The 12,716-nt window shown below is 39.9% G+C and overlaps 1 protein-coding gene across 1 annotated transcript in view; it reads right to left on the bottom strand.

Moving 5' to 3' along the window:
- The window catches only part of ZFAND4 (zinc finger, AN1-type domain 4), a gene marked incomplete at its 5' end in the record, with an annotated part of 13,502 nt that extends 5,261 nt beyond the window's left edge, over positions 1-8,241 (bottom strand). Inside the window, 6 exons of the mRNA XM_010181685.1 lie at positions 1-50; positions 684-1,865; positions 2,665-2,812; positions 7,390-7,576; positions 8,003-8,070; positions 8,166-8,241. Of these exons, the coding sequence (XP_010179987.1) occupies positions 1-50; positions 684-1,865; positions 2,665-2,812; positions 7,390-7,576; positions 8,003-8,070; positions 8,166-8,241 (1,711 nt within the window). The remainder of the gene's footprint in view (positions 51-683; positions 1,866-2,664; positions 2,813-7,389; positions 7,577-8,002; positions 8,071-8,165) is intronic.
- Positions 8,242-12,716: the final 4,475 nt, after the last annotated feature.

Genomic DNA, 12,716 nt, shown 5'->3' with positions numbered 1-12,716 from the left:
CTTTTCCCTACGGCTGCAATACTTCCATTCATTCCAAGCCCATGCGCAGACTAAAAACAAACAAAAAAAATTTCCACAAGGAAATTACTAGCAGATGAAAATTAAATTAAAAAAATTAGGCAGCCTGGCATCAGCTTATTTGAAATCAATGTTTTGTCAATCAACACACCTACGAGGAGTCCAAGGCTACTTGAGTACTTCTGTACTCAAAATGACTATTTAATAGTCTCCCCATACTTCACAACACCCCAAAACAACAAAGTTCACTGGAGATCTCAAGCCAGGCACGTACGGTGCCAGTCACAGGGCAAATTTTGCAGTAAGTGCCTAGGTGAGCAGCAGAAGTCAGATGGCACTTCAAACACACACACTCAGAATTCTGTTGCTACAATAACTAATAGTTTTAGTTGTGAACTGAACAACCACTTCCATTTTTAGTAAAAATGACTTCTAGAACCCATTTAGAAAAAGAGGCAGTTAAGATACCAACAGGAATTCCGAAAACAGTTTAAGACTATCAGGGATTTAAGTACACCTGCCCCTCCTCCCCCATCTGCCTTCCCTGAAAAGACACACACACACACACACACACACACACACACACACACACGTACAGTTTGCATAATGTGAGTAACCAAAAAAGACAGGAAAACTTCAATTTCTTTGAAAGTATTCGTACTCACTAAAATATATTCAGCAGCTTCATTTGGAGGAGCAGTTTTCCTAAAGCTTTCTTCCTGAAAATGCTGCAGGTTTGTAGGTAGTGCAATACCAGAAGTCCGAAACCTGCCTGTCCTGCAGGAACTCTGTAAACCTTCCCTGCTTGTGCTTCGGGCCAGCGAAGCCAGAAATCCCAAGTTACTCACAGAACTCACAGGTTCTTTGAATGCCTTGTTAGCCACATCTGTGATGTCCCTAGCTTCTGCTTTAGAAATTACATCAGGTCTTTTGCCAAGTGACTCTACTTTCATGCTACGAAATCTAGCAGTCCTAGAGAAAGAGGAGTCCGCTACACTACGAACTTCCAGTGATCGAAGCACGTTTGGAGAGGCTGTAGATCTCAAACTGCCACCCTCAAAGCATTTGGGTTGTGTCTGTGATTTCAGAGAACTGTGACGTGCCACTTGTGCCGAATACCGAAGAGGTGACAAATGCAGATTTTTCTGAGGACTTAATTCACGAGTACTGAGAAGACCTGCTCCCATTGCTGCAGTGCTCAGCACTTTGCTAACAGGTTTCCTATGCTGCTCTACAACCTTCGATTCTTCATCTCCATCGGACAGTTCAAGTTCTGGATTCACCTTTCCTATGTCATACACCTCACTACACTGTTCGCTGGTGCTTGCTTCTGTTAACAAGGCAAAAGTATCTGTTTCAGGTAAAGGCTTTTCTTCTGTTCCATACAGTTCTACATTTGTCAGATTCGGAAACAAAACAGCATCCTCCTCACTTGCTGAGGTCACGTTTTCAGATGCTTTTTCTGAATTTGCAGGCAGAGATGGAACAGGAGTTAAAACACTATTTGCAGGTAGTTTTGCATTTTCTAGTTCAACACGAGATATTTTTGGTGGTAACCTGATGCTGCTAACCGACTGAGACCAAGAGTTGCTCTGCCAAGTGTCATCTTCCTTAAGAAAGTCGTTAGTTGTGGATGGCATCGTTCTACCAGCAGTGGCCAAAGTAGCTAATGCTGAAAGTGCGTTTTGGGAAGACTCTGAGGGATACAAATTCCCAGGAGGAGGTAGGCAGGACTGGCCGATATGAGGGAGCACTCTTAAAAAACGGTGACGAGCAGCAGTCACTGAGCCACTAGACGGTCGAGGAGCCATTGGAGGACGAGGTTTCACCTTGACCGTTTTCTTAGGCTATTATAAAAACCAAAAACCACATTAAACAACAATTATGGTTGCATTCCAAGACCTGACCGAGATCCTATTCCCAGGAATTCAGAGTGCGTAAGGCCAGAAAGAACAAAATCATTCTTTCTACTCCCTTATCTGTTATGAGCCATCAAGAATTCATACCAACATCTGAATAATAAAATCAAAGATTATAATCAGAAAAGCCTTTGTAGTAAATACACCACATGTCAGAGAAATAGAAAAGGGAAGCCAGAATGCCAAAGTCATCCAGACGAGCTTAGGGTCTCAAACAAGATGAGCAAAGAAAAAAAGTAAAAGTATCTTTATTTTACATCTAGGTAATCTAGAAAGACAAAACATTGTGTCGATGTTCACATCTTCCAGGTAACTTCATTCTCATATTTAACTTCATCGGCTTTTCAGTTACAGAATTTTTAATGAAGCTTTGTTTTTACCAGAGCAGTACTGCAAAACAACGCTACTTAAAGTACTGGAAGGAAAAACAAGCAAAGAAAAGAAACAAAAACCCCCCAACACAACAAAAAAAAAAAACCACCCACACAAGTAAATCCAGAACCAGTAGTGAATTCTTTGAATGTGGACAAGTAAATCCAAGTAGAGACAATGCCTCACAGTAGAACATTTACACCATAGCATTTACTTCAACAAGAGATCAAAAATCATCTATCCTTAATCACTTCACCTCCCAAGAGAGAAAAGTATCTGACCTGCTTTTTAGAAAAGCCAGCACTAGGAAAGTGCAAACCATTTTGTGACAGAAAAACTGAAATCACAGCTTCACCTTTTTACTCAGATTCATGTTCTCCATCTTTGCCTTGAGCAGTTTCATTTTATTCATAGTAATTGAATTCTCAATAATCTGCTGGCCAGAAGGTGACGCCTCTGTCTCATCTTCATCATCAGCGTATAAATTATAAACTGAACCACCGCTGAAAATAAAAGAGAGTTTGTGTTCATCCTCTAATCAAGTAATTTAATCACGTTTTCAATGCAGAGTATTCTCACTACTAGAAAGTCATATCCGCAGTTGATCTGTTGACAAAGCGTTATGTAAAACTGTAGGCAAAGACATTTCTAATCCATTTATTTTAGCACATAAGCATTCCTTTTAAGATGCTCACATCAGTGATGATGCTTCTGGGAAGCTGTTATACCATATACAGTTGGTTCACACTCACTATATATTTTCCCCACAGAGGGGATATCCAGTTCCACAAATGTCTCCTGAAGGTAAGGCCAAAGCTGTAAACTGTGTGTGACTCAGACAACAAGCTGATCAGTTTTCCAATTAACCAGACACTGGCATGGAAGGACAGTCCAAATTTCTATCCATCCTGAGGGGTGTTCTCACCATAAATGGAAATGGAGGGGTCACCCATGTGGATGTGATATTCTATTTCTCCTTTTCAAAATAAAAAATAAAAACAAAAAAAACAAATAAAAAAAGGATCAGTTTAGGTTTCCAAAGAGTCTCACATTTGAAAACAAAAACAAAAACCAAAACAAAACCCCCACAGATTAGAATTGCTAGACCCAAGACAAAGTATTTTAACTCAGTAGTCACTGGAAATTTATAGCATCACCTTGCCTTTTTCCATTCTGTATTCCAGCATAATGCAAAAACTCAGTGTTTTAAAGTCAGTATCTGACTTGTTTTTCCTATGAAGCAATGAAGTCACTAAAACACATCCAGCATTTGACAGTGAAATGAAAGAACCATTAGGAGTGTCCAAGTCATTACAAACTGATGCATTTTCAACACTGTATATAGCCCATTTTCAAGAACATTTTAATTCTTCCATTAGGCTGTCAGCATCTAGAAATCACAACAACTGGGCAATTCCCCTGTGTTCATACAAAGTCTTAGCAGGCTTGACTGAAGTTTCTACTCTCCAAAAGAGACCAAGGAAGAACTAAAGGTCATGAAAAAGTCAGTACCCAAAAAACAAACAAACAAAGTTTCACTAATTAGAGCTGCCATCTTACCGGACGCTTGGAAATACTCTGCTGCCCTTAGTCAAGAGCCAGTATTTTTGCACTCACTCTCCAAATCCATTTCCTAAACTGTAACAAAATTCCAAAGGCAGCACAGCTGAGAGAGAGATCTTAAGGAGCAAGACTGCAGCAAATTCAAAGCAAGAGTCAGCCAAACAGTCCAGTCATTTCTTGCCAAAAACTGCACAGCCCCATATGGGGACAGTCAGCACGCGTATTACACACCTACCCTGCGAAAGATTCAAACTAAGGAGTCGTTTCACAATTTTAACTCTGCAAAGACTTAAGTCACCCACTCAAACCAATTCATTGAACTCCCCTTCCTTCAAGGTAAGGATAGAAAGAAAAGTGGCATGTTGCATATGTTTGATTTGGTTTTGGGAGGTGGGGTGGTGGTGTTTGTTTGTCTGGTTTTTAATGCAAACAGAACTGTTACCCTTTTTCTTGCATTTTTTTCACTAAATAGGAGCCTAAAAGACTAAAGTAACAAAAGGATTTTTTAATAATTTTACAATGACATTAAAGCAAAAAAGTTGGACAGGGAGCTTTGCTCCTGATGATACTTCCAGCCCATTTTCCAATGAGTAAATTTCAAATGGACTTTGTCCATAGGTGTCAACATTCCCGAGATCTTACTTATAAAACACATGCCTAAAAAGTGATCAGTAGCTTGCTGGAACTATTCTGACACTAGTGCCTGCCAGTCCTCTACCAAAACTTCAACAATCTTCCTTCAACCCAGAGACAATAATCATGGAATGTATTTACAACTTGTCCAGTTTTAACTGTTAACTAAACCACAGATCACACACAGAACGTTAGGGATTGGAAGGGACCTCCAAAGCTCATCCAGTCCAATCCCCCTGCCGGAGCAGGAACACCCAGATGAGGTTACACAGGAAGGCGTCCAGGCGGGTTTTGAATGTCTGCAGAGAAGGAGACTCCACAACCTCTCTGGGCAGCCTGGGCCATGCTCTGTCACCCTCACTGAGAAGAAGTTTCTTCTCAAATTTAAGTGGAACCTCCTGTGTTCCAGTTTGTGTCCGTTACCCCTTGTCCTATCATTGTTTGTCACCGAGAAGAGCCTGGCTCCATCCTCGTGACACTCACCCTTTCAATATTTATAAACATGAATGAGGTCTCCCCTCAGTCTCCTCTTCTGCAAACTAAAGAGACCCAGCTCCCTCAGCCTTTCCGCATAAGGGAGATCAAATAAAACAATCTCGAGAAATATAAAACAAAACCCAAACCAATGTCTCAGTTCTAAATTAGTGTCACTAACTTCTGATCCACACATAAGCACTGTGAGAAGAAACTGATAAACAAGTGCCTCAAAATGCTCAGTCACCAACGCACCCACACGTATGAACACACCTATCTGTCTGTGTGACAAATACTGGTGTTCAGAGTGGTTTGCAGCCTTCCTCTACAAAGATCAAATGAAAATGTCTGATTTATTTCCATCCTCTCCTCCCTTTGCTGCTTCTTCCATTTCCCACAAAAATTTGACATGGCCATAATAAATTTAAAAAATCAGAATCTCTCCATTTCTCTCCCACCGTGCCCCCCAAATGACTGCCTGCCTTAGAAAAGCTAACAAATGAACTCCCATAGAAAGCACAGAGGAAAAGAAACAACTCAAGCTGAGTGTTTTCAACTCGGGTGGTTTCCAACCTAACTGGATCATTTGACCAGTGACAGCACATTTCATAAGCATAATGTATTTGACTTTTATACGTGCTATTACGTTTTGAAAGGGTTATCAAGATGCCTTGCAAGAGCCAAAAGAGAGTGGTTTATTCCTCCAGTTTGCTATGTTTAGCCTATTTTAAGTAAATTACTACTTAATCTATACACCTAGTTGAAAAGTACTAGGAGTTTCAGACAATTGCCCATGCTAGTTTTAAATGGAAATAAAACAACAGTACACACACAAGAATTTGAACCCACAGGCAGATACCAAGGAGCTCATCATACTGAAAAATGGAAGTTCAAGCTCCTTCTGACAACTTCTTGCATCAACTTACAGTGTAGCACCCACAGTCCTAGAACTTTAGATTGGTTTGGATGTTCTTTGGAGATAAAAGATTAAAAGGAACGATTTGGTAATAGGCAGAGTAACAGTGAGAACAGGAATTACTCATGTCTGCTCCTCTTTCCAGGAGTGCACCTAGCCCAATGCAGCACCAAGGTTCGCAGTTCTTACTCATGATGGTGGTTTTTACTTATTTCAAATCTGCATGCAGATTCTTGATTCACTGAAAACGAGTACAGGGACTGAAAGATAAGATTACACATCTAAAATATTTGTATATTTTATCATCTTTTCCTCCAGTAACTGTACATCAAACACTAGCTCCTTCTACTCTGTGTAATCATGTGGGAATTCAACCTCGATATTTCACTCAGACTGTAGTTTTTAAGTACAAATCTCTTATAAAAGTTTATAAGAGTAATATCATACTGAATATATACACTGTGAATCACACTGAATATAAACCCAGTACAAAACTCTTGCTTTCATTTTGCAAACAGGAACGAGAATAGTTAGGCTTAAAACAGAGCAAGCCTTCGCCTTCAGGAAAACGCAGCTAGTCCCCACAATAGGGACTCCTTTCCTCACAGCTGTACAAACATGAAGTTCTTCAGGGGATAAAACACCTATCCAAAAGCTGCAGTAAAAAGACTAATAATTTTTAATTACAAGATATTATCAATTTTGATAGCTTCAGGAAAGGGACTACTAATCTGTTTGCTACAATGTAGTAGCTTAAGTGACATACTTGCTTTTCTGATGATAACAGTACTTTGATTGTGTGACAGGTGATTGAGACAAGTTTGATACCTCAACAATAGCTAATCTGAGGTCTGATTATGTCCAAAGGATAGCCCTACTGGTACTTATTTCAGTCTATTTAAAACAAAACAAAAACCCCTAACAAAAAACCTCTCAACCAGCCTCCCTCACTCCCCCTCCAAACCCAAACACCCCCAAACTGAAACAAACAAACAAAAAGAAAAAAAACCCAAAAGAACTGCCCAAAACACCCTCAGTTCTCTGAAACTTCACTCAGTCTCAGGATTTTGCACTGCCAATCTACTTTCTTCCTGACTAATCATTCGGTCAAGTCATATTCGTGCAAAAAAGAAAGTCTATGCTGTGAACAGAGAAATGGTTATAGAACTAAACAAATAAGGTTTCAATATCTTTATTGTGACATTGACTCTCCTGTTAAATGTTCCCTTTTAGAAAGAGCTGGAATGTTGAGAATTGCCTTGAGCACAAGTCTAGTTTTATCTCACTCAGGGACAGAAGACGACCATCAGCATGATCTCTGAGCACAAAGTAATACTGTGCTGTTAGGCCACTCAGTTACAGCATTTTAGCAGCTCTCAGGGCACATTTCTTGCAATACTCCAGATATTCTTTTGATCGAGTCAACAAATGAAGCTGAAAATTATACAGCATCCCCCTTTTGCAGAATAATGTAGAGATTAAAACCAGCTTTACCTCAAAGATTCAGATAAAGGCGTTAAAGTGCCATCTCCCCGGTCTACCACGCGGAAGAAATTCAACTGATCTCCTTCTCGATAGACTAGAAAGGTAACTTGTTTATTGGATGGTCCTTTTTCCCAGATCTCATCTCTAGTGGGATCCATGTATTCAGCCATCTCCCTAATAGGGTCTTCCACAGGAACTACGAAGAGAAAACACAGAATAGAAGCAAAATGCTGTTATTATTATTTTTGTTTTGATCACCTTTGAAGAGCTCAGCTCAGTTTACAATAGGAATTCCCAACTTGAAACATATACCGAGTTTTTTCCAAGTGAAAATTATCAAGGGGATTTCTCCATTTTCATTTCTCTACGGACAAGCCACATAGCCTAGTTTATCATCAGACTGAACCAGCGCCTGATTTGTACTAACCAGATTTTAAAAACTAGCTGTATAATGACATTACAGTATCGTTTTTTCCTGCAGGTGAAGAATGGCTGATTTTAAGACTTGATGATTTCATACATGCAAAGGAATTATTAAACTAAGAGTAAACAAAATGAAAATGATGGAAGAGTTACAAGATTCTGTATGAAAACCACTATTTTAAACTGAGTTAACACCTACCTCTTCTGGTGTTAATAGGTCCACCTCGCATAGCCAGAACTAATTTCAGAGTGCAACCTTCTGAAATGCTGTAAATAACAACACATTATTTTTTGTAGCATTAGCTATTGCTCATACTAACAATTATTTAGAAACAGTAATTGCAACCTTATTCTATACTTACTTATAATCATTTAAACAATAGTTATCCTTCAGTTCTGTATTATTCCAAATTAAGTGCTGTTGAGAGACTGGAATACCTAAACAAAACAAACAAAGAAAAGACTTAAAACTGGAGCTTGGGGTGAGGGCTTTTGAGGAGTTTTGCTTTTTGAAGAACGTGGAGGTACTGGAGGAGAGGCAACAAAGTGGACCACAGGGGAAAGAAAAGAGGAAGCAAGACAAGGACAGGACCTCGAGCAGCCTTCAGTCACGACACCCAACCTCACAAACAGTTATTAAGAGCAAAGTTAATATTTCCAGCAGGCTTGTGCTCACACAGAGTTCAGTCTTTTGGCTTACAAGGGGTCTGCAGAAGCATTCGGCTGCTTGAGGCTTATTGAATACTTGGCTTTTCTAATCATCAGATGAGGGAGGTTCTCTCATCATCTGAACCTCAGATCCTTATATCTACTGACAGGAAAACCAGGATAAAACTTCTAACTACAGAATTGCTGAATAATTTAATCACAGACCGATATTATGCATTACTGACAGTAAAGACAAGGTCACATTAAGGTAACTGGTGGCAGCTCTATTACAGTGGTGACAAATGTACGTGTATTTTTATCACTGCTTGGTTTGGAACCTGAAAGATCACACACACAATATGGTACCACAGCAGCTAATCAAACTTCGTACTATAAATACTTGTATTTTGTGGTGGGTGCTCTTTCAGGCAATCAGAACATTTCATTACGTACAATCAGTAATACTTATTTTCAACCCAAGTTCTGGGACAGATTTGGCTATTTTTTGTTAAACGGAAGGAAGCACACTGAGTATTCGCTCCTTATTAAAAATCCACATTCTACACAGTAATTAACTTTGTTTCTTTTTGCCCGCATTGTCAACTCATTTAGATACAGATGTAACGCACATTACAGGTAAGAAGCATAAGCTGGTACAGCCTGAGGCCTTCACACATTTTTACTACATTGCTGCCACGTTCCAACTTTTGCAGAGTACAAACCAGGAGAGTTCTGAAAGGATAAGACATCCTAGATCACAAAAGGAAAAAAGGCTAATAGGAAGCTTGCCTTTGGAAAAAACCCAACCCCTTCAGCATCAACAAGAAGTACTGCTGCTCAACTTGTCTGGTGAAATCCAGGTAATTATATCTCACCTTGCATTCTCTTCACAAATTGTAATTAAAATGAAAATCCTAAATCTATTTTTTCAAAAAGATCTAAACATTAATCCTCAGAGTAAGAAGCAAAAGCTATAAATACATTTTCCAAAACATTACATTAAAATAACCTTATCTTATACTTCTATTCATTACACATTCAGGTACTTAAAAGGAGATGCAAGTAGCAATGCTGCGCAGTAAGACATCCCAAAATACACCTGGCAAGAGGAGAATACAGAGATCAGAGTCTTCCAGGTGGTTTCCAAAAACATCTGCTTCCCAAGGCTTGCAAGAGTGCTTAGGAAGCTGTGGCAAGGGGAGGTTTAAGTGGCCTTTTCCTAGCTGCAGGAAGGGCACAAAGCTACCAACACCCATCGCCAGCAAGGAAGAAAAGGGAACCAGACTCTGGTGAAGTCCAAGAAGATCCAACAGGCAAGCAGAAGGCACGCTAGGTGGACATCCCTGTGCAGAACAGGGAGCGCACTTCGGGGGAACTGTCATCGTTATTTGACTTTTAGAGATGATCACTACTTCCTTTTCTCACCACAGCTCACATCTAGATCTTCTCTTTTATGAATGACCAACACAACTTTACTTCACTTGGGTGGCATTTAACATGGATCTTGTGTCCTCTGAAGTCCACCAGACACTTACGAGGGGAATATGTTCGTACAGTAGACTAACATAATCGCTACTGCACTGCCAGCTATTTAATAACCAGTTATTGGTCATGTATCAAGTCTCAGTGTAAGCAAAACAAGAACAAGCTGGCAACAGCCAGCGAGTCTACAGTGAAGTTCTTTTCTGTGTGGTTTGGCAGCCTTCTGATTATAGTCAGTCATTACTGCCTGCTCTTGTTATGGCTTCAGCAGCCTCCAAGGAGCAATTTCCAATTACTTTGATAAGCTGAGAGAGTATTTGTTAAAAAGGCTGGCTTGCAACTGGCAGTACTGCAGTGAAACGTGGTTTTGTTCGTTTTACAATGCCAATGTATTTTTGATGAAATGAACAGATGAAAAGACTATACTCTGCTGTAATGGGGAACAGACAACTCTTTATTACTAATTCCTTTTTATGCTGCTTTCTAAGAATTCTGTATTTATACATAAAGGAAATAGTACGTGCTTTGTAGGTTCAGGAACAGGAAAATATGCATCAGCTGTTCCTTTTCCAGATTACAGCAAGGTTTTCTTGAGGAGACATTTGCACTTGAAATCGGCAAATAAAACTGGCAACTGAAATGCGAACTGCAAGATATCCCTCCACTATCCCCTCTCCCTAAACAGCACATGACTGTATCACTGGCCTGCTCTAAATCAGTACCAAGAGGAGAGGAAACTAGGGCAATAAGCTAGACCTCAAGACTCAAATGGAAGCGGGCTGGCCAGGTGACGCTATAGGAGGACAGAAGAGTTCGCAGACTCAGCCATTGAAATGGCTGCAGGTGCACTGACAATCTGACCTACTAAAACAGGAGACAGAGAAGAGAGAAGTAGGTACTCTATCCTGTCTCTGAATCAGCATATCAGATACGCCCTTAAGCTTCACTCCTGTACTCTTCTTTCTGGCATGCTACGCAGGCCCACTAGAGAAACTGATGTGGTCAAGTCTGACCCAGAAAAAAAACCCTATAGATTTCAGAACAAACATAACTTCACAACGTGGGTAGAAGGTTACTACATTTAAAAAACCACCACACTAGGAAAGAGGTGCAAAGGTTCCCAACTTAGGGCAGCAGGACCCTTTTCTTGTCAAACCCCCAGCTTTCATTTGCATGATAGCAAGCTACGTTAGTGTATATGGTGGTCAGTAGTGACCTACTCTTCATCGTAGGGACTGACAAAGAGGAGACTGCAACAACAGGGAGTCACCAGACACTCAACACAGGCCCACGAGATTTCCAGACAAAGGTGACCTTATTTACGCCTTCCAGATACTGATCTGGGCACACGCTTGCATTCGCAGGCATGTTTTCCCAGCTCAGACAAGGATACGCTTCAAAGAAACTTCATGAACTTCCAGACTCTACCAGCACAGTAAACGGGCAAATGACAAAGCAACCAGGAGACAGAGGAAAAGCAGCAGACAGAAGAAAAGCAAGACTGGTTCTGTGAAAAACTCTTTACACTTGTGCAACCCACGTACTCCAATCCTGGCAGGAACGTAGCTATTTTCTCTAACGCAAGTACTAATAAATATCATGACATACTCTGAATACACAGAATATGGAAAGAAATAGAACATCCAGAGGAAACCTGCTTGATATTCATCCAGTTCCTTTCACTTAAAGTGAAGCTGCTGTAGACAGGCAGCAAAATAGTGACAGCAAAAGGATCAAAGAAAACTAACTCTCATGATGAATTGAGAGTACACACACGTACAACAAAAAATTATTGTTGCATCTGTTGTTTCCAGCCGAACACACGCATGCCAAATTAAGACATACTCTGAAAGGCAGCTGTTTTTCCCCTTTACGCTAATGCAAGAACAAGAAAACACCTACATTTTCATCTGAAGAGGTAGATGCTTCCACATACAGATGATAAAATTCAGTTGCAAGCAAGTCACTGAACAAACCATGACCGAGTTTTTCTTATTTTAAAGTTAGCTACGTAAATTAAGGCCTTAACGCTTCATACTGTGGAATGCAAATTAATTCCCACAAGTTAACACTAATATATGAATAATACATTATTAATTGGTGTTTCCAAATGAAGAATATTAACTTTGTCCAGCCCAGCAGCTACAAAGACTTGTGCAGAGGAAGCAAGAGATCTTTTCAGCTAAATAAAAATCAGTGTATTTCCTCTTTCAGTGAAACTCTGCTATTTTTAAGTACCATTCATGTATTAAAGCTCAGTATTTCATGTCACCTTGAAACTCGGGTACTAGCCTATCCACGTCCATGTCCATCAACACATGATGCTGCTTTCAAATACAAATAATCAACAAGTAAAACCAAAGGAATAGTGCTGGCAACACTGTGCTGTGCTGCTGCCTGTGGTTATTGTAGCTTTTATACCACCAGTAGAGACAAAAGGAGCTATTTCTTCTCTGGTATACCATTTTAAAAGGCTCTTTCTGTGAATCTGAGACTAGAAGTGATTTATCCTAGAGGTGGCTCCAAAATCAACATTATGACAAATCTAAACGGTTGGATATCAAATGCATACTTTGCATGTAACGTATTTGAAGACAAATGCCTAGATCTGATCCAAAAACGCATTGGATCTGCTTTAACCTCAATTTATGAGTGGACTTGCAATTTCAGATGCATTAGAACCCATTAATATTTTTTTACCGACACTCTTTACTGACTAAAACCAACAGGACGCATAAAACTAGAGACCTGGTGCCTTTTCTTAGTAAGGTACCAATGTCTAC

Source organism: Mesitornis unicolor, unplaced genomic scaffold (assembly GCF_000695765.1).
Source record: "Mesitornis unicolor isolate BGI_N332 unplaced genomic scaffold, ASM69576v1 scaffold44783, whole genome shotgun sequence".
Classification (NCBI taxonomy): Eukaryota; Metazoa; Chordata; class Aves; order Mesitornithiformes; family Mesitornithidae; genus Mesitornis; species Mesitornis unicolor.
The sequence above is the reverse complement of the archived record's forward strand: the minus strand, read 5'-3'. Positions and strand labels throughout refer to the sequence as shown.